Below are 24615 nucleotides of genomic sequence, written 5' to 3'. Positions count from 1 at the left end.
GTTTATTCCTTTGACATTAATTGCTAAAATCTGTGTAATGAGCTTTGGAAAATACTTGGGTCTTGTTTCTTATAAGTCTGTTAAGTAGCTAGGCCTGGTTGCTTCAAGTAAAATATTTTGACTGCTGTTCTTTTTCTGAAGCGAGTAAATAGACCATTAATTATGTATTGGTGATTGATTCTCAGTAATCTTAGTGCAGCTCCAGCTTATGGAGCATATAGACACAACTGATGCTTTCATGGTACAGGTCCATTTGTTTCACTTTTCTGTAAGACTGGGGTCTGCCTATGTAAGGAGTAGAGAACCAAGAACTATTAGCTCCATTTCATTGCATGGCATTTGGGAGGAGAAGATCAATAGACAAAGTGGTTAAAGCATTGGCAGCTAATCTTGGCAAATGTCCACTGAAATACTGGTTGATTATGCCCTTGGTTTGGGATCAACCAAAGAGCAGTTTAAGTAGGAATATATTATAATATATTCTGAATGTAGATCTGGTTATCAGTGATATAAAGACAGTTCAAGTGAGTAGGAAAAGCTGAAGCAGAGGTGGTTTAGCTGAGTTGTCTTTATTTCTCTTGGTGATACTCCAAATAATAAAAGTTAAAAGCACAAAAAGTACATAAAAGAAATATTTAAATTAGTGAGTATTTAATAACAAATATATGGCACAGTGGACTTTTAAACACTTCTTCAGTGAGTTTTACTGTATGAGCTTGACAAGAAAAATAATTTATAGTTTCTTCTTTATAACTTTTTTTCTACTTTGTGCTCTTGCTTTTCATATACACTGAATCTAAACAGACTTTGTAATCATATTAACTCTGCTAGTAGAGCTCCCAAATGTTTAGATATACATGGTTCAGGTATACATCTCTCCTGGTTTCAGCTAGGCCAGGTTTAGATTTCTGCAATAGCTGGGAGGCAGCCTAGCCAAGGATCCTAATGTTATTTGATAGGACCTCACTCATTGCCAGGGTTGGGGGAAAGGGACTCAGGAACTGTCTCCCTCTCTCTGAGAGAGGAGTGATTCCTCCCAGTTGAAAAAGCATGGCAGAGGGGGAGCCATTTGTATTGTTCATTGTACCAGGGCTCTTATGAGCATTTTTGAATGTGAATCACTCACGATTGTGTTCTTTGCTGTTATTGTTAATTTTCTTATCTTACCTGCTGCTACTGTAACTTGTTCTTATCTGAATCCATGATCTTTGCCTTTTGTGCCTGCAATTCTCAACTCCATCCCACCACGTGGGGAGGGGAAAACAGGGGCAGGGGGCGGTGAAAGAGAGAAGTGTGTGGTTTTGGAAAGTCTCAGTAGGGGCACTGAATTTGGGAGTACCATTCCTTAAGCAGGACTAAATCCTGATGCAATTTTTAAAGCTTAAATGGTGTTGTATGCATTGCTTAGAGGTTAAAATCTGTCAGGATTTTCAAGATCCCTAAATTCCTGAACATCTCCTGAGTTAAAAGTTTCTGAGGAAGACATTAAAGAATACTTTTGCCTTCAAAACAGGCATGATGGATTAACCTTGGCTGGCTGCCAGGTTCTTACCAAGCTGCTCTCACTCTCCCTCTTTAGGAAGACAGGGATAGAAAATAAGATGGAAGGATGTGTAGGTCAAGAAGAAAGCAATGTGATGGCTTACCAATTACTGTAATGGAAAACCACATTCAATTTGGGGAAAATTAATTTATTGCCAAATTTAATAAATAATTTTTTTTTAAAGTAGACCAATGGGAAGCAAATATATCTTCTCACCTTGTTCTTCCCAGGCTTAATTTCACTTCCTCATTCCTGACTTTCCTACGTCCTCCCCAGTGAGCAGTGCAAGATGATGGAGAATGAAACTGGTCAGCTCGTAACACTGTCTTTGCTGCCCCCTTCTCTTTACACTTTTCTCCTGCTTCTGCTTGGGGCTCCCTCGTGAGCTGTAACAATGTGTGTCTTTCCCACCAGGCAAGTTCTTCAAGAACTGCTCCAGTGCCTATGCTTTCCATGGGGCATGGTCCTTCAGGAACAGGCTGCTCCTCACGGGTCTTCCATTGGGCTCAGTCCTCTCAGAAAAACTGCTTCTGTGTGGGTTTCTGCACAGACTGCAGTGCGTGTATCTGCTCTGATGTGTCCTTCCTGGCCTGCAGCGGAGCAACCTGCTTCACCACAGTTCTTTCCACAGGCTGCATAGAACCTGTTCTGGCATTTGAAGCACCTCTGCTCACTCCTTCTTCACTGACCTTGGTGTCTGCGCAGCTGTCACTACCATGTTTTTCTCACTCCTGTTGCAGCATAGTTTTAAAATATGTTATCACTGAGACACTACCAGTGTTGTTAATGAGCTCACCGCCCCTTGGTCTCATGTCATAGAGACCACCTCTAAACACTAACCCCCACCACCAAAACCTTACCACATAAACCTAAAAGAACGAGAAAATCTAGTATGCCTTTTATTTATAACGCTATTTGCAGGTAGTGTTTTCACTGGCTAATAATTTTTGCCCTCTCAAACTTTGCAAGGTATGTTTCTACAGTATATCCTTGCAAAATAAAAAAATATTCTGTCTCAGGAAGAAAAAAAATACAACCTTGAATTTTACTTACGGAGAAATGTGAGTCTCTTTAATGTAAAACTATGACGAATTTTGCTTCTGAATGGTAAGTTGAATTCTTGCCATTCTTGTACCTCACAAAGGAACCATGACAGATTGAGTGAAACATATATTTGAAAATAAACAATATCTAGTAGTGAAAGCAAAATCTTACAAACAAAATATTGAACAAGAGTCTGATTGGGGTTTATCTGGTTTTCCCAGGCAGTCTATTGTAATCCAGTTGTCAGCTTTCTTACTCTCAGTGTTTGAAATGTACCAAGCATTTTCTATCCTTCTTATGATGATATTTAAAGTCCAATTAATCAACATTTCTTGAAATTGTAAAGATCTGTTTCTCATATATTAGAATAACATCTAATATCTACTCTTGTGATAAAGGCCTGTTTGTTCATGGAACACAGAATATAGTTTGATCTTTTGGAAAGTAAATGGTCACATTTGAAATATTTGGGAAATACAATTTTCCTTTATATACCTTACTATTAGCTCTGTGTTTAGGCTCGTAATTCCAGGTTTGGAGTTAAAAGCAAAATGATAAAATTATAATTTCTGTAAACATGAAAAAATAGTCATGTTCTGAGAAGCATTGATTGTACTCTCAGTCTTGTTCTAGCTTGATATATTAGTCCTGAGAAAGTTCCAGAATGTTTCAAAGTGATGGGATGCTTTGTAAATCTTCAAGAAGTCTTGAGAGATCAGATGATTTTGATTTCTAAACAAATAGCTGATTGAGACAGTTTTACAACTGTTCTTTTTTTTCAGTCTTCTGAAAATTTCCTTAACAAAATTCCTGTGTTTCCATTACAATCAAACATGAATCATCTTAGGTAGTCAAGTTCCTACTCAAATTTCAGGCTTTTAGTGTGAAATGGCCTTATAGAATATATTGGGGTCTCACAAATCACTGTTTTTCATTTTAAATCTCTACTTTTCCTGTGTTTTGAATTGGTTGCGGTTTTTTACTATTTTCCAAGCTGAATATGACATGTCAAATTCAGGACTTGATTAGTTTTTTTGATTGGAGACTAATTGGGTCTAAACAGAACCATTCTGCTTTCCACCATTTTTTTTTTCTACCTATTTCTGCTATAATTAGAAGACACCATTGTCACTTGAAAAAAATTAATTTAATCTGCAGGAACTATGTATAAAGTACCTTATATCTTAAATATAAACCATATTTTAATCATAAAGAATATTGATAGTTACTCTCAAGAATTAATCTGAGGCCTATTTTTCAAAATACTTTAGAAGTTTGCTTAAAGTGGGTCTTCTTATGTTAAAGGTATTTATCATTATTTTGTGACATTTTAATATTTTTAAATCCCAAAACACATTTTATAGAATAGATATTTCTGTTAATTTTACACTTTTGTTGAGGAACTGGCATCTGGCCAAAGCTTCAACTGCTTTGAGTTTGCATTGATTTTATGTGGTATTACTAGAAATCTATGTCATCTCTTTGAACCCTATGAAGGTACCTAGGGCATCATGGTTTCTGGAAAATTATGTGTGTCCTTAGCCTTTTTTTCAACAACTTTCAGATTTTCTTTTACTGCATCTGAATTTCTCTTATGTTTTTCTTGAGTTTCTCACCTTCTGATGTTTGTTTCTTAGAGCTACCTTTTTCTTAAGTAGTAAAACCATGCAGATGGATATAACAGATACTGCCACTTGTGAATCAAAGTGTGACAGATTGTGTCTGTAAAAATGAAAACTAAAATTAACTAATTTGAATCAGCACACAGGAAGTTTAACATTGTTACCAACACATTTGGCATTAAAAAGTTGTGTCTAGTAGTCTTCACTATCAGATGCAAGATGGCTCAATCAGTCAACATCTCAGTGTGCAATACTGTATGTTGTTAATACTTCAAAAACTAGTCACTGGAGCATTATTAAAATAGTGGACTTTTGAAAAATTTCCTGTTGATGAAATTTAAAGACTGCTTTACGTATTAGTCTCTGAAATCTAAAACACAGCGTAGTTTATATTTTCAGATACTACAGATAATTAATTCTCTTAATATTGGTCTGGAAGTGTGGGAATATAGTGTAAGATTGGCAAGGAGGGTTGTAAATATTCTCAAGTGACTTGCAGCTGGGATGTCAAAAACACATGTATCATAGTAATTGTTTTTGGCCTCGTGTGTTGGATGAGTAGAGAATCTGTGTATAGATAGCATAGATAACATAGGCCTGTGATAGACTGTGGGGCCCTATTGAACACACTTGAGATCCCTGCCTTGCTCTGGGGGAGATCAAAGCACAGCGGGATATTGCACCTGTGCAAATCCCTGAGATGCAGGTGGGACCCGCAGGTTTGGTGATGCTCCAGCATGGACCAAGTGTCTGCACTACCTGTGTCCCTTCTTTTGTGCCCCTGCCTGAATACTGCTTCAGGGGCCCCAGGTGGTGAGGTAACAAAAGCTTACTCTTTGCATTTCATCTGTTGTTGTATGGTTCTTGCTGCATCTCCTATGCCAGCTCACACAGGAAGTATAGTTTATTCCTTTTGAAAATTCTTGAAGGTAATGTATTGTTTAACAGTATGATTTGATACAACAAACTACTTTTTTTTAATTTATATAAAAACATTGATAAGAAATTAATAGATTTTCAATGAGTTACATTAGATTTTGTGTTATACAGTGACTAAGTGTAGTCTCTCTATATATATATATACATACTGTTTGATATAGTCTCTAATATATATACTATACTATTTAATGATAAAAATTTTGTATTTCAGAGATGCAGCCAAGGTGGTCATGCATTCGGCTGATGCATTTGCACCTGTGGCCTACCTTCATTTTTTAAAACTACACCTGGAGAATAAGGCAAGTAGGCTGCAAATGTTCTTTTCCTTTCATCATATTCTCATGTAAATTTTACATTCAAATAACAATGTAGATATTTAGCTGAATTTCAGAACTTGCCCTTAGGAATGATCAGACACACTTGTGTCAGGTGAATGAATGGAAGTAGTATATTTGTGTGGCATTTTTCATCTCAAAACCTCAAGGTGCTCAGTCAAATGTGGTTCAGGGAAGCGCATGCGCAACCTGGGTAAAACAGCTGCACTCTAGAACACAGCTGTATTGCTAAACCATGTGAACAGTATTGATTTGTTGGGAGGTGGCATCTCTTTTTGATGTTTCTGTTGTAAAGTGGATGATATAAAAACTTGCTAACCTGTAAGTGCTTGAGTTTTGAATGTTCTGGGTTTGCGGGTTTTTTTCCATATGAAAAATACACTTAATGAATGACTTCTAATCATGTGAAGATTATCTTGGTCAAACATTTTAAAGGAATCATCATTAGTTTGTTGAAACTAATTCTGATAATTTATGATTCTGTAGAAAGAGCAGAACAGGAATAAGAACTCAGGTGGTTTAAATGTTGCAGACTTTCATGTGAACAGAAATAAGGTCAAAACAGACAATATTTGTCATCACTTTTCTGTTTTTCATTTTATTATTTTACAGTTAAAATTATTCTTTCTTCCTTAGCCTCTACAAGTGTTAGTATTTTATTGAAGACAATGCATCATGATCTTCTATTGTTGCAGTCATCTTTTTATAGCTCTTATACCTTTCTGCACTTTGACGATAGAAGTGCAGAAATTGTTACAGAACATTATTCTATTGGTATTTCAAATTTCATGTATCTTAAGCAATATTTCCTGCATGTCTTTCAATAGATCATGCCTTCCCCTCTTCCTTACATTTTTTTTTTTTAATTTTATTGTTCAAAACATATAAAATACCTCAGTGTTTTTCTTCCATGATGGTCTCATTTCGCCTTAGAAAGTAAATTGTGTTTCATCCTGTCAATTTCTAGTTTTGGATTTCTTTCAAACATAAAACATTAAACATTTGTGTGGGACACTGAAAATGATATAAACTATGTGAAAAAGAATCCAAATAGGCTGAATAAAGGAAAATTTGGGAATGTGGCATGGTGGGGAAGACTGATAATATATTGACATTTCTTTGGGGGCACTGACTTTATTGCTCATAGAAAACTTGATGCTAAAATGTACCATACATCACTACAATGTGACAGGCTAGGGAAAATGAAAACCACAAAGCTTTACATAAATCAGAAGAAAAATCATATTAAAATGCATAATATTTGATATAAGAATCACAATTTTACTTTTATCTGTTCAGTAGCTCTTCTCCCCTTCTTATGTAGATGCTTTAGATTTGGTTAAAGCCCCACAGTTTCAGGCAGTATTGTAGTAAATCGTATTTCCAATCCTGTCACACTTTGCAAGAGGTAAGGTTTGCAGCAGCTTGCCCTGAATTTTAGTACATAAACTAATGTATATTTAAAAGGAAAAGAGTCTGATTTTTGCAAAAGCATTAAGATCTTTTAGCTGTAGATTATTTTATGTCATGATAAAATAAGCTAAGTTTTTGAGAAGTTATAAATATGGAGAACCAGTCAGACTTTCAGACCGTAACTGTTAGCATTATTTAACTGCATAATAATAAAGGCATGCCTTCAAGGTTGATATGCCTGTACTATTGGACTTTGGTTCAGTATTTTGTTATTATAGCCTGTGGAAAAATTTAAGTATCTGTTAGCATGCAGCACTTAACAGCCAATTCCATAATAATAAAGTACTGCAGGAAAAAAACTGCTTCAGAAGGAGTTTGAGGCTTTCAAGGGATTACTGAAAATTGGGAAAAATAATAACCATTATGAACAATGTGTAAAAGTAGCCACTTTTGTAAGCACTTTGTAGAATATATTAAGTCTCCACAGTGAACTGTAATTCTAGTAAGTATTATGACATCAGTTTTGTTATCTTTTCTACTGTGAGATAAACATTTTTAACTGAATTGTATGTTAATTTTGTCTTTGTTATTTGCTACAGGTCTTAATTTTACATTCCTTGAATTTACTTTTAAAATCATTTTGCAATTATAGCTAGTGCACCTTGGTTTCTTCTGTCTTTTCTCCTCTATAATGCATTTTCTTTAGCTAAATCTCTTCATGTTTGACTACAAAGCCTGCTTAGAAATTTGGTTTAGATTGTTTCTGGCATCAAAATGAGCCCTTGTGCCTAGGGGAACATAACATTGTACTCACTGTTCTGGTTTAATATATTTCTGTGCAACTTCAAGATGTTTTTTGCATAATAATTGAAGCTTTATTTAGGCACACACACTTTTCTTTTATAAATAGTGATGCAGAGAAGGCTAAAGAGATAAATACTATATTTTGTTATTAAAAATTTGGTAAACAATTTTTGTAGGCATTTTACAAAAAACAGTAAGAATAAAAAAGAATGTTAATGAAACACTAATGCTCAAAATTTGGGAATGCCTCTTTTACTTCAGAGTATAAAACAAGGTCACCACTATAATATAGATACCAAGTTTCATCAATATTTTACTTTGCCTAGATAATCACTTCATACACTTAAAATATAGAACGGGTTTTTTTGGAGGAGATAAGTTCTGAAGCATATTCTAGAATCTTTAAATTAGGTGTATTGGCCTTCTACTCAAGGAAAATTAAATTCTGAGTATTTTCAACTAGGAAAAATACAACTGTGAAACTTTTATTTTTTTACTTTGTCAACACAATGAACTTGCTTTTACTTTCTGCTATTTTTATTTTACTTTTCTGTGTTGGCTTTGTAAAGATCAGAAACAGAAATTAAAGCTGTTGGAGCTTCTGCTGATGGGAACATACTTCTGATGACAGTAGTCAATATACTAGCTGTGGTTCATGCTTTCACATTTGCTCTTTCCCACATTTAATAATGAATACTTTGTTTCCGAGTTCCAGTGAGTGGGAGCACACACATATCAAACAATAAAACATGGGAAGCTGCAACCCCTTAAGTTTGAAAAGTCCAGAATTAGAGGGAATAACATAGTTTTCTTTCTACACTTTGCAGAAGAAAGGAGCCTGTTTGCCTATAAGAGACCCAGGAATCATGCATGCTGCTGCTTTTTCTTATAATGGACCATTGCAGTATATTACCTGTTATAAACTGAGATTGTGTTTTCCTGTTTGTAAAAGATCTTGACCTTGTAGCTGGAACACGTCAGAAGTGTAAGCAGTTTGCCCCTGATAAATGGCAGGAGATCTATTGTACAAGTAATTTTGGAGAAGATTTTAAAGTGTTTATAGAATTCTGTAATTTGTACACTTGTAAGTTTAGAAAAGGTTTTCAGGAGACATCTGTGTGCCATGTGTATTAAAGGCATACAGTCCTATAGGTTATATATTATTTAACATTGTGGTCTTTTTCTGTCCAGTTCCTCGTTAATTATTTTAGTTAATCTAGATTTAGAACTTTAGCTTTAGAATTAGACTTTGTCAGTGATGTCAGGGAAAATAGGAAGGAGTTTCAAGTTTCAAAACATGTTTTGTAGATGGCATTGTGGGTAGCATTTTTTGAATACTTTGTCAATGAACTATACTTCTTCTAGGCAACCTTTAGTTTCCCTTCTGCAGCATAAGAATATAGATAATCCTTATAGTTTTGTTTTCAAAACTTTATAGCAAATACCACAAAAATTTTTTTGTGCTCTGATTTATTTCAAACACTAAGATAATAAATAAAGGATTTTTTTTTCTACTCTATTCACTTGCAGATTCAGTCCAGTTCTCTGAGAAAAGATCATTTTTAGTTCTTTTCTTAATGAAGATACTTTATTTGAAAGTATTTTGGCATAAAGGACATTCTTTCCTATGATTCTGTATTGTACTCGAAGTAATGCAAGATGCATGTGATCTCATTATATTTATTTCAAGGAGTTCTGTTATCAAGGTGTATCACAAAGAATAAAGAGATTATTGTAATCTTTTGTCTTCTGAGCTCTCTGCTCCACTATATTCTCTTTACTGTTCAGTGGGAGAATTATCAGTTTTAGAATTGTGTTGTGATAGGTTTTTATACCAGTTTCTGTAGCAGAGAATGTAAGCTTTTTAAAAAGACAATCTGTTGTTTTCATAAAAGACCACTGCATGGAATTTCAGCTATATCAGTCAAAGTCCTAGCTCCAAGGCTTTTTCAACAGAAAAATTTGGATCTTGGAACACTTGTGCATTTGCTTAACTTCATTCTGAGCACACTTGCATCAATGACATGAGTTATGTGAATATAGTTAAGTGTATGCATGCATGCAGGCTCTGATCCAAAATTAGGTTGGTATCACAATGTACAGTGGGTGTGGGAGAAACTGTGTAACAAATGGGAAAATATATTGCTTCTGTGAAGTAACATGAAAATGTTATGCGATAAAATAGGTTCTGTAAGATTTAATTAAAATGTCATTATAGCAAGCTTGATTTTTTTCTTTTTAAAGTGATGAGAATATTATTCAGGAAAAGTTATTTTGTTTGTGGCAGTCTATAAGTTTTAGCTTCTTAGATTACTTCCTCTGTTGAGAGGAATGGAGTACCAGCATTTGTGTGGATTTAAATGTAGCTACTAAACAGAGTATGGCAGCTCTGCTTAGGCTGGCATCAAGCCTTTTGCTCCTCGGGTGCCAGGTTCCACACCTAATACTTCTGCTGTAGCCTGCACCTGTGCTGCTGTGGGAAGTGATTCATTACCAATGTTTTTGGAGCCTTGAATGAGTCATTGTGATGTATCATAGGCATTGAAATCAACAGACATCCCTAATTTTTTTACAGACTTATAAGAGATTTCTGATATTTTGCAATCATTTCCAAAAATTTTGCAACTGAACAGGCTTTTATGTATGTGTGGAAACACAGATGTATAATTTTATTTATCTCTGTGACAAAATACTGATAGAAGCTAAATTATTTGTAAAATACAGAGTTACTTAGGAAAAAGGTGACTGTAGATGGCATCACATGGCATCAGTTTGGGATATTTGTAATATTAACAAATTACAAAGCTACAGGGGAGTTCTCTATGTTATACCAAACTAGTTGTGATAGATCCTGTGAGGCTCATACCCTTGATTTTTTTTTTTATTAAGTACATCCTGCAGAAGTCATGTTTAGAAACATAGAATAAAGCATTTTAGCTAGTGGCAAAAAATGGAAAAGGTGCTCTTTACAGAACATATAAATTTGGTCCTTCAGGTTAGGGAATGGAGAGAAGTTACAGATCTCTAACAGCAGCCGTAGAAGATACTTGTATCTGTAGATCTCTTCAAAGGTGATTATATAAAGCTTAATAAAAGTGAGTAAAAAACTGGCAAGCTGGAACTTCTTCCTTTTCAGTTAACTATTTTTTCCCTTCTGATGGATTTTTATGGCACAGTGAACTTAAAATCCAGGTGATATAAAAACAAAACTCAAAGCAGCAGTGTAATAGCATCATTCATATCACCATGTCTGTGCATGCTTACTTGGGGGTAGGACCAAGAGGTGAAGACTCTGCATGAGTTACATTAGAACTCCCTTGAATGCCCATGCTACAATGCAAATTGATTGTTTCATGGCAGATTCTACAAATTACTCAGTGAAAATAATTTACTTATTAAAACAACAATTTGTAAGAAGCTACTTGTAGCACTTCTGGCATGTGATGCTGCTATGCAGTCTGTAAATGTCCATGAAGTGATCTCTTGTAGGTAAAAAAATAAGAAACTTCTAAAATAATTTAATTTCCTTGGTTCTTGTAGCTTAAACCATCTTAAGATCTTTTTCAATTACAGATTTGTATTCCTGCGTCTTTATTTTTTTAAGTCATACCTGAGGACTTAGGAGCAATCAGGCATCCCTCTGGGTAATGGCAAAATGCACCAACTGATGACAGTAGTCAAAGGTGTAATTCAATGAGTGGGAAATGGTAGGGATGCTGCTGGATGCTTGTCTGTGGTAATGTTGGAATGCATGTCATGTTTGTGCTAAATTGCAGTTTTTGTCTGGGGTATTGCGTTACATCTTCTTGACTTCTTTTAACCTCTGAGGTACAATTGATTCATGTAAAGTAGACTATTGCCTTGTCTTTCTTGGAGAAATGAATAAAATGAAGTCCAATCAAATAACATCAGACCCTCTTAGATAATAGACTTAGTGTTTACAGTGCTTATAAAACTACCTATGACCTCTTTCAGAGTCAGCAGAACTGAGTTTCCTCTCACAGATAATGATCTTCTTGTAATTTAGCCTTTTCTTAAAATTTCCAAGTGCACTCTTTTAACTTAACTGGATCCTTTTTCGTGTTTTGTCAACTTTTTATCTTGCATTATCTGGATTTATTATAATTTTTATGAATTTCATATTTAAGAAGCCTGCAGTAAAATGCATAGTTTAGACACTACATGAAATTTGAGATCTTTGGGAAGAAATTTAATGGAGAGAATCTGGCATTACAGCATGCAGTGATGTTTGATTAGGGTTTCTAGGTAAATTCTGTCATAATTCATACTGCTTGTAGATAGACAAGTGGTATTACCCAAGCTAATGGTCCAAAAGTCAATATGCTCTGCAGATAAGTCTGATTGAAAAATCAGATGGGAGAGAGTAAGGGTTCTGATTGCTCTAAAATTAGAAAGCAAACAAAAAAAAAAACCCACTAAAAATGTATGCTGTAATCATGTGGCATGTTGAAAATGTAATGAGCACTGAATTGTTAAAGACTGGTCAGTAAGCACTCTGGCTGGTTTGTTTTTTTCTTTAAAAGGTAATGTGGGTAGTTTTCTCTTCCTGGTCCTGAGAAAGAATTTGGGAAGAATTCCTTGTCAAGAAATTACTTCAATGTATAGATCTTGGGAAATGCATTTTTCTGTTATCTCAACTGATACTAAAGCATTTTATGGAAAGGATAATCTTCGTGAGATAATAGAGTTGGTTTTTTTTACATGGACTGCCTTCATTCATTGTTCCAAAAAGTTTTAAAACTTTTTTATTAGTCTTTTGCTGTATTTCAAGTATTTAATGACAATGTTAATTATACAATTATTACTTTTGTGCTTTTGTTCCTTTGTTCACTTCGTTTATACTATTTGTTTTTTTGAAAACACAGTTGTCTTGTATATAATTGTGGGATACCATTTCTTTATAATAGTATTCTTTCTGTCTTTATTCTTGGGTTTCATATTTTTTTCATATCTGCTGTCCTCAGTTACTAAGTCTGCTTTTTCTTCCATTTAGTATGTCAACAGGAGTACATTATGTTTTGCCAGTTCTGCAATCTAATGGGAAATCCTAATGCTATTATTTTGTGAATTGTTCTAAGATGTGTACCTGTTGAACTGTAATATTTTTTATAACTTAAACATGTATTTGAATGATAAAATGTGCTGATTTCATACTGCTTAGCATGTTGTTTACTTGCTTATTTTATAATGTTTGTCTCAAGCAGGAAGAATCCTTGGGTACTTTTGTGGTCAGTAGCTGTTCTTGTGAGATAAGCTGCATGGATGATGATGTTTTTCCTTCATCAGAATATGAACCACAGAAAAATATTCCAGTAATCTGGAAGACTTTGAAACATAACTCTTTGGGTTTCAGTGAGTTTCACACTTTTTTTTTTTAATGAGATTAAAAGATTGCCTATTTCATGCACGTGGAATATCTTAATTACTATCCAAACACTCCTGAAAAAAATGTACTCAATGTGTAGTAATTAGTCTGAAAAGAGATATCCTACTAGAATACAATTTTCTGATAATAATCAATAGATCTATAGTAGTGAAGCATTTCAACTTAGCTTACAGGAGCATAACATTATTTTTTCTTTCTTTTTTTCCCCCTCTTCCCTTTCCTCTCCTTCTCCTGGAAATACCACAACATTTCTGTTATACTACATACACAGATGGGTAAACTTCCTGAAAACTAAGTTTCACAGCTGACAGGCTTTGGGCATTGAATAGTAGTTAGGTCTTAGATATTTCTTGAATATGGAGAAGTGCCTGGTGGGCTTTAAAAATGTCTAAACACGTTATGCATTTGCAAAGATTGTCAGAACCAGGTTAAGCACCTAACTTCCAGTAAAATTTGGCATACAAGTTTGAAAATCTGTTTTTATGCCACTTGAATACTTTTGGAAATTTTAGCTTTTCAGTGTCACATCTTGTGCCAAGTCTGTAACCAAACAGGTAAAGAAATTGTGAAAGATCAGCAAAAAAGGGAAGGGAGGAGAAAAAATACTGAAGTTCTCAGCTAATATGCTACTTGTATGCATATTTTGTGAAGGCAGTGTTCGAAAAGGATTTGGGGGCTTTTCTCCTAGAACCCTTGCTTTTACATCTGTTTGTAAATATTTTTGAAGATGTTTTTAGTTTGTGGATTTTTGTTCTGTTGAAGTTCTTTAAACAATTTAAAATGTATCTTTGGTTAATCTGAAACCTTTCATTGTTATAATCATAGTTCTTTTCTTCATTCCCCATAGCTAAGACACTTCAAAATTCAGGAAAATCCCTGAGTGGTTACCAATGGTTTTCAGGTATCACTGCCCACTTCCTTCCATCAAAGAATAAAAATGCTCAAGATGCAGCACAAGAAGCATTTTCTTCTCTCAGAGGTGCTTTATTCAGTTAACATATTATCTGCTGTCACTGATTGTGTTTTTAATATGATCTCAAGAAAGAATCTGTATTTTCATGTGGTTTTACAACTTTATAGGTTGTGGTTGTTGGTTTGCCATCTCATTTTGCATTTGATTAGAACCTTTCCTATCAAGACTGCCAGCTTTAATATTTAACACATCGTAATTTGACTGGCTTTGAAGGCCCTGGAAAGACAGAGTAGTGTTCATCTCACTGTAAAAACTCTATTTACATAGTACTTGCTCTCTTTATAGCATTTTTGAAATATATAGTGTGTGTATGTATGTGTGCTATAGATGCTGTCTACTTGCTAAAACATGTTTGTAGCTTCCATAATATTAAATTAAGTTTTCTAGAAAGCCGATATACATTTTGGCATCTAGGATTAGGTCAGTAGCAGTAAATATAATTTATATTCCTAATGTAAAGGCAAAATTGCTGTCTTGGGAAACATGAAATCCAGGTTCTTTACATGATTCTGACATATAAAATAAAATGTTCATGGTTTTGTTTTGTATTTTTTCATTCTAAAGTTGCAGTAAAGTATGTTTTACAGGCTTCTTTTCATTCACAAAAATTGAAATAATTTTTAGTATCTAAATGGGTAAACTCATATTCTCGTTTATGAATTTGCATGACATATTGTCCTATCATATCTAATTTTTTTTCATGTCCAGCTGAGTATTCATGATTGATTATAGGATGATAAAGAAACTCTAGAATTTTTTTTCAGAAGCAAAATTATACTTGGTAGAAGGCCATTAAGCTAGTTTTTGATTGCTTGGAAACCAGCAAGGTGGAGATGATCAGACTTTTACAGAAAAAGGCAGTAGATATTTTAGTGTAAATTTGCATATCATCTATCAACTGAAGTAAGAGGATTTTGCAGGAGGGTTTCTTTTCTTTTTTTATCATTATATTTGAATTGAAGTTAGCTTGTATAAACATTATGTAATTTTGCTTTAGCATCTGCCAAAAAAGGTTGTGTCTGACTAGTGCAGTTGCCTACCTATTGCTTTCAACAGATTACTTGCATTACCTGTGTGATTGTAAGAGAAAAAAGTAGTTTTCTGATCCTTTGCAGAAAATTTCAGTTCTCACATTTCTTTTAGTTATTCTCCTTTTGGAAGTGCGTGTGGAAACTGAATGAATTATGGTTCTGTCATAGCAAACAAAATAATTTGCTTCTGAGAACTTAATCTGAAAATGTGCACAGATTAAGGCTTTTTCAGAACACATATTTTGAACCTGTACAGCAGTTCAACTTCACTGTAGTGAGAATGGAATAAGCACAGTACTTTTAAACTCTTTGTTGGGCTAATTGATTTAACCACCTCTAAAGTGAATGTGTGCTGACAAAAAGATTTGGAAATGGACATTTTTTACTAGATGCAATGAAAAGTTCTGTAGAATGGATAGCCAAGAATGGGAGGGAATGTAGTGTATTGCTGTTCATACATTTGTTTTCCTAAACTCTCATGTTAAACTTTTCTTTAGCTATGATTGGAAGATGACGAAAATTGCTTTGCGTTGTATAATATAAAGCAGCTCTGGTGTAGTTGTACCATGGCAAAGTTTCATAAGCTGAAGGAAACTGTGCAGTTTTATTACATTAATACTGGCTAAAGTTCTTAAATGCTACTTCCTGTAGACAGTTTGGATACTGTATTTTGTGACTGTCAGCTAAGGATTCTGGATAACATCCAATAAAAAACAAACAAAAATACCCCAACAAAACAAAAACCAACCAACCAAAAACAATCAAAAAGCTGTACTTCAGTCAAGATAACCTTTTAGGGCAGTTCAGCTTAAGTGAGGGTGAGTCTCACCTGATTATATTCTATAAATTATTAGAAACCATGAATGGCTTGAAATTCAACTGAAAGTCTGTAAGGTTTCCCTGTATATCCAGAACAGATGCAATGAGAATGCAGGGAAGCCTTTTCAGGTCCTGTGTCTGAAAAACTGAAGTTGTTGTAAAGAGCCCAAGAACTTGTTAACCAGTTCATCAGGTATGCCTTTCTACTAGAGAAGCTGTTTTGGGAGTCAATTTCATTTTGATTGTAAGCTGGGGAAAAGTTATTCCCCACCGTTCTTCTAATTAATGCAAGGGAATAAGGGATAGTACTTTTACTTAGGAGATATTTTTTAAGTAATGTAGAAATTATGAATTTACCCAAATTACTCCCTTCAGCTTACTCTGTGTCCACAAATTAGAGTCAGTTTGTTGGCTCATATATTTTAAATTCAGAGTGGGGAAGTTTGTGTGTGGGGAGGTATGTATCAGTTGATCAAGGGCTTTTTCCCCCTCCAGTATTTCATATAAAGCTGCAGAACTTTTAACTGCAGACCTTTCTTCTGGACTAAAGTGTTGGCTGGAAATTCAAAAACTGTCCTTGTTTCCTCCTTAACTGATGATGTATTGACCTAGTGATTGCTATCAGTTAGCATTCAAATGCATTTCTATTTCCATACAGAATGGCCATTGTATGCTAATTTATCAGGTGATATTTCTGGACATGTATTGGGACTTCATAGGCATTGTATGAAATTCTAGCTGCTATATAGCCTCTTATATCACTTATGCACACTTTCTTTTCTATGAGAACTCCCCTCTTCAGATTGCCTTTGTTATTGGCAGTATGACTAAGTAAAACTGAGACATTTAGAAAAAAATTCAGTACTGGTGTGACCAAACTAATCTTAATGAAAGTGTGGAAATTCCTGAACTGTCTTTAAAAGCACTGCAAAGTTTAACACAAAAACTGTTTCTCACTAAGGTGACAAACTTCAGAGATTGTCTTTATACCCTTGTACTTCTCAACTGAAAAACAAATATATAAGTATATATATATGTACACACTGTAACATTAAAGGGCAAGATGCTCAAAATTACACTAAGAACTTTACATGGCTTATTTCAATTAGGTCACAGAGTACTCTCTTATTATATATGTTCTATATTCAGAAAAGATTTTGTCTTCATTTAGTTTCTATTTTCGTGAGCTACGAAAGGGACACTGCAGAGATGATGACATATCTGGCTATGTTGTTGAATGTATGAGAGTAATACATTCTTTCTGAGTACTATGTCTGGAATATTCTATGCATACACATTCAGATGATCTTAACTTCTCAGTTTCTATTCTTTAGCTGTCTGCTTGAGCTTTCCTCTGCTCTCATCTTTCCTTCATTTCTCCTGTGGCCAATTCTGTTTCCTATTGTCTGTCTAGCCATTTATAATTCTTTGTTTATGCAGAGATTATTATTGCAGTGAGAGTTTTTAAAAACAGCTTAGACAAAGCGTCCCTCTGGAATGGCATATAAATATTTGATCCTTTTCTTGAAGACAGCTATTGTCCCTTCCAGTGCTGTATTTTTGTGATTCAAAGTCCTTTGTAGATTACTAATTGTCACAGAATGAGCACCCTACCCCAAGCCCCCCCAGGACAATCAAACTTATGGATACAAGTAATTCAGGCTGTAATGTATCTACATGCATGGATGCATGGTGTGTTTTCATGAGACAAGAATTCACCACTGCTCAGAGTGGATAAAACTTACTTTGTAGTCTTCTTCTGTATATTTGGAAAACTAACATGAGAAAGAATGTAGTGAAAGAAAGAAGTATTAAATGGGGAAAGTATATTGCAAAACCTTCAGTCTTATTTAGACGACAGTTAGGTTATTGCCAGTTGGTTTTGCTGAACAAAACCAGGATGCCTATGCTGTCTTTCTAAACACATTTACAATATTCTGTTTTTAACAGTTTTTTGGTTTTGTTTTTGTTTTTAATTCTGCAGCTAATTTGACTTCAGAGGGACTGAAACTGAAGGATATTATTTTGGTTCATCTATATATGAAGAGCATGAAAGATTTCAGTGTTATAAACTCAGTTTATGTGACAGAATTTGATTTGTGTCCACCAACAAGGTAGGATTAGACTACTGCTGTAGTATATTTATGATGCACTGTGATAGACTGAATTATTGTAGCCATATTTGTGAAGCATTTTGCCAAATGTTTGTGTCTCACAGAAGAAGACTTGTGCTGCCTTTTGGAGTATTAACATCACAGCTGCTCATGTCAAAACCACTAGGGTTAGAAATTCCTGCTTTAATATATACCATAAGGTTTACAAATGCCCCCCCCCCCCCGCCCCGATATGGACTTACAGAAGGATAATACATGGTTTGCAAGTCTTAGTTCTTTTTGACTTGATTGAACTGACAACTGTTTGTATTGCTGGGATTTTATTTGCTTTTCTTTTCTGTTTGCATCCCTTGACCTGTTGGCAGTACTTCTCTGAATGCAACCCAGGATATCATCAAACTTCTTTGTCACAAGAGCACATTGTTGATTCATGCTCAAGTTGGTGTCCATCAGCAGCTCTGTAATGCTGCTTTTGAGCCAGTGGGCCCACAGAATATACTGGACCTTGGGTTTGTTCCACCCCCAGGTGTAGGACTTGCAGCTTCTCCATGGTGAAATTCATCAACTTCCTGTGTGCCAGTTTCTTCATCCTGTGAACATCCATGTAGATGGCAACTTGCCAAGGATACAGTGCCCCATCATGCAGATTATGAATGAAGATGTTGAATAGGAGTGGACACAGTATAGGCTCCTGGGTGTTCACCTGTAAGACTTTGTGCCACTGATCCCACCCACTGGGCCTGGCTGTTCAGCCAGTTTTCACTCCACCTCATTCTCTGCTCATCCAGCCCATACATCAAAAATTTCTCTATGAGTGCGTTACAGGAGAAAGTGTAAAAAGCATTAGTGGAGCCTTACTACCAATATTAAGTCTTCCTAAAAGTGATGAGGTCTGGAACCTTCTAAGTCTTTGTGACAAATGTTACTCACTTTGTTCCATTTATTTTGTTAAATACTAAAGCAAAATTATTACCTGAGCTGTTGCCTGGGATTTACATCATGAGATACTGAAAGTTATTTCAAAACTATATTTAGTCTGTTTCTTTTCTTCCCCTGCCTATATGCACTTGGCTCTGGTTGAAGACAAATACTGGATGAGATGGATCTTTGGCTCAATCCAGTCTGGTTGTTATCCTATGTTTCCCTCAGATAATCAGACTAGATGGATACCTTAGCTGCACTTCCATGTTCAGTAAGAAGTGTGAAAATTAATTACACTGATGATAACACTTTAATTAATATATACACAAAGCATAGTTTTTTCAATATGTGTTGTACAAAATCTTCTATGTTGCATCCAAGTCTTTGTCTGACATAATGAAATTGCTTGGTGGTCTGGGTGTGTACTATGTGATTCCTATGTTATCCAGATGTAGTGGTTTTGTTTTCCATAGAAAATTAGATAAAAAACACCTAGCCCATGAATTTTTTCTTTTTTTAAAAAGATGTGTGCTAAAACTAATTTTCTGTTTTTATTTTTTATTGCCTTTGTCAAAATGGCTTATTTCTTTTTACAGTAATTTGTAATTTTTTACAGTAATTTCTTATGCTTCGGAGATAATATGCTGAGAATGCAGAACTGATGTAGCTTGAGAAATTTCACTTGAATCAGAGGTTAATGCAGGTTGCTTGGGACCTCTGGAGGTCATCTAGTCTAATCCTGCACTAAAAGCAGGGTCAACCATGTGGTCATACCTCTTGTCTTCTTCATATTTTTAAAACCAACTGTTCAGCAATTTTCTAATGAAAAATCCTATATTTTATACTCTTATTGCAGAATATGAAGTGTAACAGAGACTTGTGAATTTTAAGTGTAGCAAGACAAATAGTACAAAGACATTTTTAAGATAATCATTACATTCCACTATACTGTGTGGTTGTCAGACCCAAAACAAGCAGAGAGAGGCTTCTTCAAGATGCTGACTGTAGGCCAGGATTATTAAATCAGAGAGAAATGGGAGGGTTGGCTGTGTATGCCTTCAGAGGAGGGATCTAATCCCAGATGCAAACTACACAAAATTAGTCTCAACTCCTGCATATTGTAGGTTCTCTTTATAGTACTCAACTTCTCACAATTTAACTTTCATTTCTTATGCATGTTTTAGGTCTCCACATTTGCATAGCCAGCTACATAGCCTCCCATCAGTAAAATAAAAAGCTGGAAAGATTAGGAAGTTGCAGGAAAATGGCTTTTTACTTTTTATTTTTATGGAGCAAACAGTTTTCAGAGCATCATAGAATATCCTGAGTAGAAAGGGACCCACAAGGATTGTCAAAGTCTAACTCATTGCACAGGACACCTTAAGAGGCACACACTGTGCCTGAGAGCATTTGCCAAAAGCTTCTTGAGCTCTGTCTGGTGAGTGCTGTGACCACTTCCCTGGGGACCCTGCTCCAGTGCCAACCACCCTGTGGGTGAAGAACCTTTCCCTAGTATCCAACCTAAACCTCCCTGACACAACTTCACACCATTCCCTCTCCAGTCCTGTTGCTGTCACCCCAGAGAAGAGACCAGTGCCTGTCCCTCCTCTTCCCCTCATGAGGAAACTGTAAATGCAATGAGGTCTCCCCTAAATCTCCTCCAGGCTGAGCAGACCAAGTGACCTCAGCTGCTCCTCATATGGCTGCCCATCAAGGCCCTTCACCATCTTTTTTGCCTTCCTTTGGATGCTCTCTAATGCTTTATATCTTTCTTATACTGTGGCACCAAAACTGCCCCCAGCACTGGAGGTGAGGCTGCCCCAGCTCAGAGCAGAGGGGACAGTCCCCTCCCTTGCCCGGCTGTGTTGCTGTGCCTGATGCACCTCAGGACACAGGTGGCCCTCCTGGCTGCCAGGGCACTGCTGACTCTGTTCAACTTGCCGCTGACCAGGGTCCTCAGGTCCCTTTCCATAGCACTGCGTTTATGTTGCATATTTGTCTATGTTGCATTTTGTCCTGAAGAAAAATTATACAGCAGTTTGCATGGTTGCATCATTGCATTATGTACAGAGGCCTTGTTGTGGAAGTTCTCACAAGCAGTATGCTGGAAGCACTGATTCGGGTGTGGATCTGCAATAAATTTGCAAAATTGTCTTGAAAATTTACCAGCCCAAGCAGAAAATCCATTCATCCATGCTTATGATGATGGTAATGAGGAAAATATACGATATTTAAATGTGGGAGGTGAGGAGAAAAATAGTTTTCTTGGAAGAAATAAGCAAGATGGGAAGAATTTTATAAGGCTGTTACATTATATGTAAAGAGAACAAGTAATTTTTTGTTGCATTCCTGCTGGGAGCTAAATTATTTTTCTATGCATGGACTGCAAATATAATTATTTTTCAGGCTTTGAAATGTTGATTTCCCCACATAGACCCTCAACTCCCCCTGCTTTTTAACTGGCCACATGCAACACACATCTTTCTGTTCATCAAGGCACTCAGTCTTCCTTGGAGGAAACAAAAGTGAACTTTATAAATGAATGATTAAGTATATTTTGAGTCCTGTCATATGCATGAATCTGTCATGCAACTTAAAGTATAGCAGAAAAATATGTTAGTATTACAAATAACTTTTGAGAAGGTTGAAAAGGAACTATAAGCTACTGCTTTTTAGAAAACTTTGTGACTGTCACTTAGCAGCTTCATAGGGAAGTGCGGACTGGATGAGTGACCGGAGAGGTGAATTGAGAACTGTCAGAATGGCAGATGCCAGAGGGTCATAATCAGTGGCACAGGGTCTAGTTGGAGATCTGTCACTAACAGTGTGCCCCAAGGTTCAATATTGGGACCAGTCTTGTTTAATTTATTCATCAATGCCTTGGATGAAGGTGCAGATCCCTCCTTGGCAAGTTCACTGGTAACACCAATCTGGGAGGAGTGGTCAGTACCTCAGAGAGCTGTGCAGCCCTGCAGAAGGACCTTGACAGGTTGGAGAGATGAGCAGAAAAGAACCTTCTGAAATTCAGCAAAGGCACGCTCCTGCACCTGGGGAGGAATGACCCCATGCACTGCAGGCTAGAGACTGAAGTGCTGGGAAGCAGCTCTGCAAAGAAGGACCTGGGAATCCTGGTGGATAAGAAGCTATCTGTGAGCCAGCAGTGTCCTTGAGAAGATAACAGTGTTAATGCTAGCAGGTTGTTGCAATACTCTAACTTTTGTTTTATGATCTGGGCAAAATGTTCTAAGATAATGTCCAGACAAAACAGAAGTGGAAAATAAATGTTGGAGGTTGGTTCAAGCAAAATTCCGTTTGAAAAAAAATAATTATCTTGGGTTTTCAGAGTATGCGTGGAAACACTGTTACCTGAAGGAGTGCTGTTTTGCATTGACTGCCTTGCACATAAGTATGACATGGCAACAGATGATGTAGTACATGATGAAAAGCTGGTCATGCATGTACAGAGCATTTCCCACTGGGCACCTGCCAGCATAGGACCTTACAGTCAGTCCATCAAGGTAGGAATTTTTGTTCCATCATGTGAAATATATGTGCCTTTACTGAAATGAATACAGTTATAAAGTCACTTTATCATTCTTCTTTTCTATGTGCAAAAGAAAATGTTTAAAAAAAATAGTGTTTTGAATTTATGCTTTTAAAACTTGTAGACAACTTATCTCTCAGCAGTTCTTCATTTTGTGATAATAAAACTGGTTAAATTATTCTTTTCAGAGAGTCTCAAGAACAGCATACTTCTGTTGTATATTATAATTAGACAAAAAACCTGTCATACTTTTATAATCTGCCTAGAATATAAACAGAGTTTAGGAACAGCTGAGGATATTTCAGTTTCCTTGTTAAAGCTCAAACATTTTTATAGGTAGAGTGAATCCTGAAAGGCTTATTTAATTAAATCCTTTTTGAGGCTTGTGGTGCTCCTTAACCATTTAAAAGAACTTCAAAGTTGAAGAATTGTTCTATTTTTCAAAATAATAGCAAACTGAACAGACTATTGCATACTATTTGGAATAATGAAAAGGAGGCACTAAAGTATCATGCTAAAATGGACCAAAAAATTTGCATTAAAAACATTCTCCTAATATGGAACTTTCTGTCCAGCTAGGACCATTCTGACAATTCATGAACTGTCTCAGCCTTTTCTGTTGCAAAAAATACATGCCTATCTTACCAATACTCTCCTTGTGTAATATATTGTCCAGTGGTGTGCAGATTGATTTAAGCAAGACTTCTGACATCTGTTTAAAATGCCTGAAATATTTTTGAGTCTGCACACCTAATATAATGGCCATGCAATTATACTTTGTTTTGTCTTTGTCCTATTTTACAGAAAAATTCAGGAACAGAATTTTGCTTCAGAAGCTCATATGGAATTTGTTTTATTTTCAGGAAGAAATGTTGGTAGATTACTACTGTATGAATCTCGTTCTTACAGGATGGTGGGGTTTTATCATCTCTCTATATCCATTTTTCATGAGAAAGCAGAAAGTCAGTTTTTTAAACTTTGTTCCATTCAGACTTACGCTTCAATGATCATAATTATACCATATCATGCATAATCCTTCAAATATTATAATTAATAAGCTTTGTATCTTCGTTATTTAGAGAAACGTCTCTCACTTTACAACTGATCTCCATATGCTGGAACTGCCATCAACTAAATTCAGAAAAGTGTGTCAATTGAAAATTGCTTCAGTAACCCAGTGAAAAATCTCATGTTGCAATTGTCAATAAGCAGGTGCCAGATCTTCTGGTGCTATGGGACTGTCAGCATACCTAAGAAAAGTTCATACCTCTTCAAATACAGTGTACCAAATAACACTGGTCAGCAATTCAAAAATTAAGGAGAAATTCTCACTGGTGTTTTTGTTTTGCTTTATTTTTTTTCTGCCCCCCAGAGAACATTTTAGTTATGTTATTTTCCCTTATAGTGTAAAATAAGTATTTTGCTTTTAAAAATTACCACAGGAGTAAAGTAATAGTAATGAAAAGCTGTACCTCTGCTACAGTATCACTCACTTCTACTTTACAGCTGTGTTCTATCTTAGTCTAAAAACACCTGTAGGGGGAATTGGTAACATTGGCACCCATATTTTTATTTTTCCTTTGGCAAATTTTGCCTTCCTACTACCAACAATACATTTCATCTGAATATCAATATGTCACACTCTGGTTTTGTCTTGTTAAGAATTTTTGACTTTTGGTGACATTTCCATTCTGCAGAGCTTGATAAAGTACATGTCAAATCTACGAGAACAAATAAACATATTAGTACATTTCTTTAATATTTAAATACTTTTGCTTTCTAAAATAGCATATAAAGGAATAAATAAAATAGCTTACAAAACCTTTTCATAAGGAAACATCATAGAGGAGTGTATCAGTGCATAAACAAAGTATTTGAATTTGAAATTTTACTAATGGAAGGTACAGATTTTGTATCTTCTTAAACATGAATTTTCCAAAATTAAAATCTTTAAATGATTTTTAGAACTTTCTAAGCTATGTATGGATAATACCTACTCTTAAGTTAACCAGCAGAAGTAAAGCACTTCAATATATTGTAAAAATGGAATGTATTTTCCAGAATAAATAAAGACGGAACAAAAGTGAGGTTTTAATCTTTATAGTC

At 35.4% G+C, this 24615-nt stretch overlaps 1 protein-coding gene across 2 annotated transcripts in view; it reads left to right on the top strand.

Moving 5' to 3' along the window:
• The window catches only part of DPH6 (diphthamine biosynthesis 6), a 188411-nt gene that overhangs the window by 60391 nt on the left and 103405 nt on the right, over nucleotides 1-24615 (top strand). The window contains exons 8-12 of one of the 2 annotated variants that reach the window (XM_031504994.2): nucleotides 5360-5447; nucleotides 12926-13073; nucleotides 13955-14086; nucleotides 17915-18044; nucleotides 22309-22483. In XM_031504994.2, the coding sequence (XP_031360854.2) occupies nucleotides 5360-5447; nucleotides 12926-13073; nucleotides 13955-14086; nucleotides 17915-18044; nucleotides 22309-22483 (673 nt within the window). Of the gene's footprint in view, nucleotides 1-5359; nucleotides 5448-12922; nucleotides 13074-13954; nucleotides 14087-17914; nucleotides 18045-22308; nucleotides 22484-24615 lie in introns of both variants that reach the window. The other variant, XM_077784065.1, reaches the window with a different exon arrangement.

Source organism: Lonchura striata, chromosome 6, assembly GCF_046129695.1.
Source record: "Lonchura striata isolate bLonStr1 chromosome 6, bLonStr1.mat, whole genome shotgun sequence".
Lineage (NCBI taxonomy): Eukaryota > Metazoa > Chordata > Aves > Passeriformes > Estrildidae > Lonchura > Lonchura striata.
Note: the sequence above shows the minus strand (reverse complement) of the source record. Positions and strands in the feature narration are given on the sequence as shown.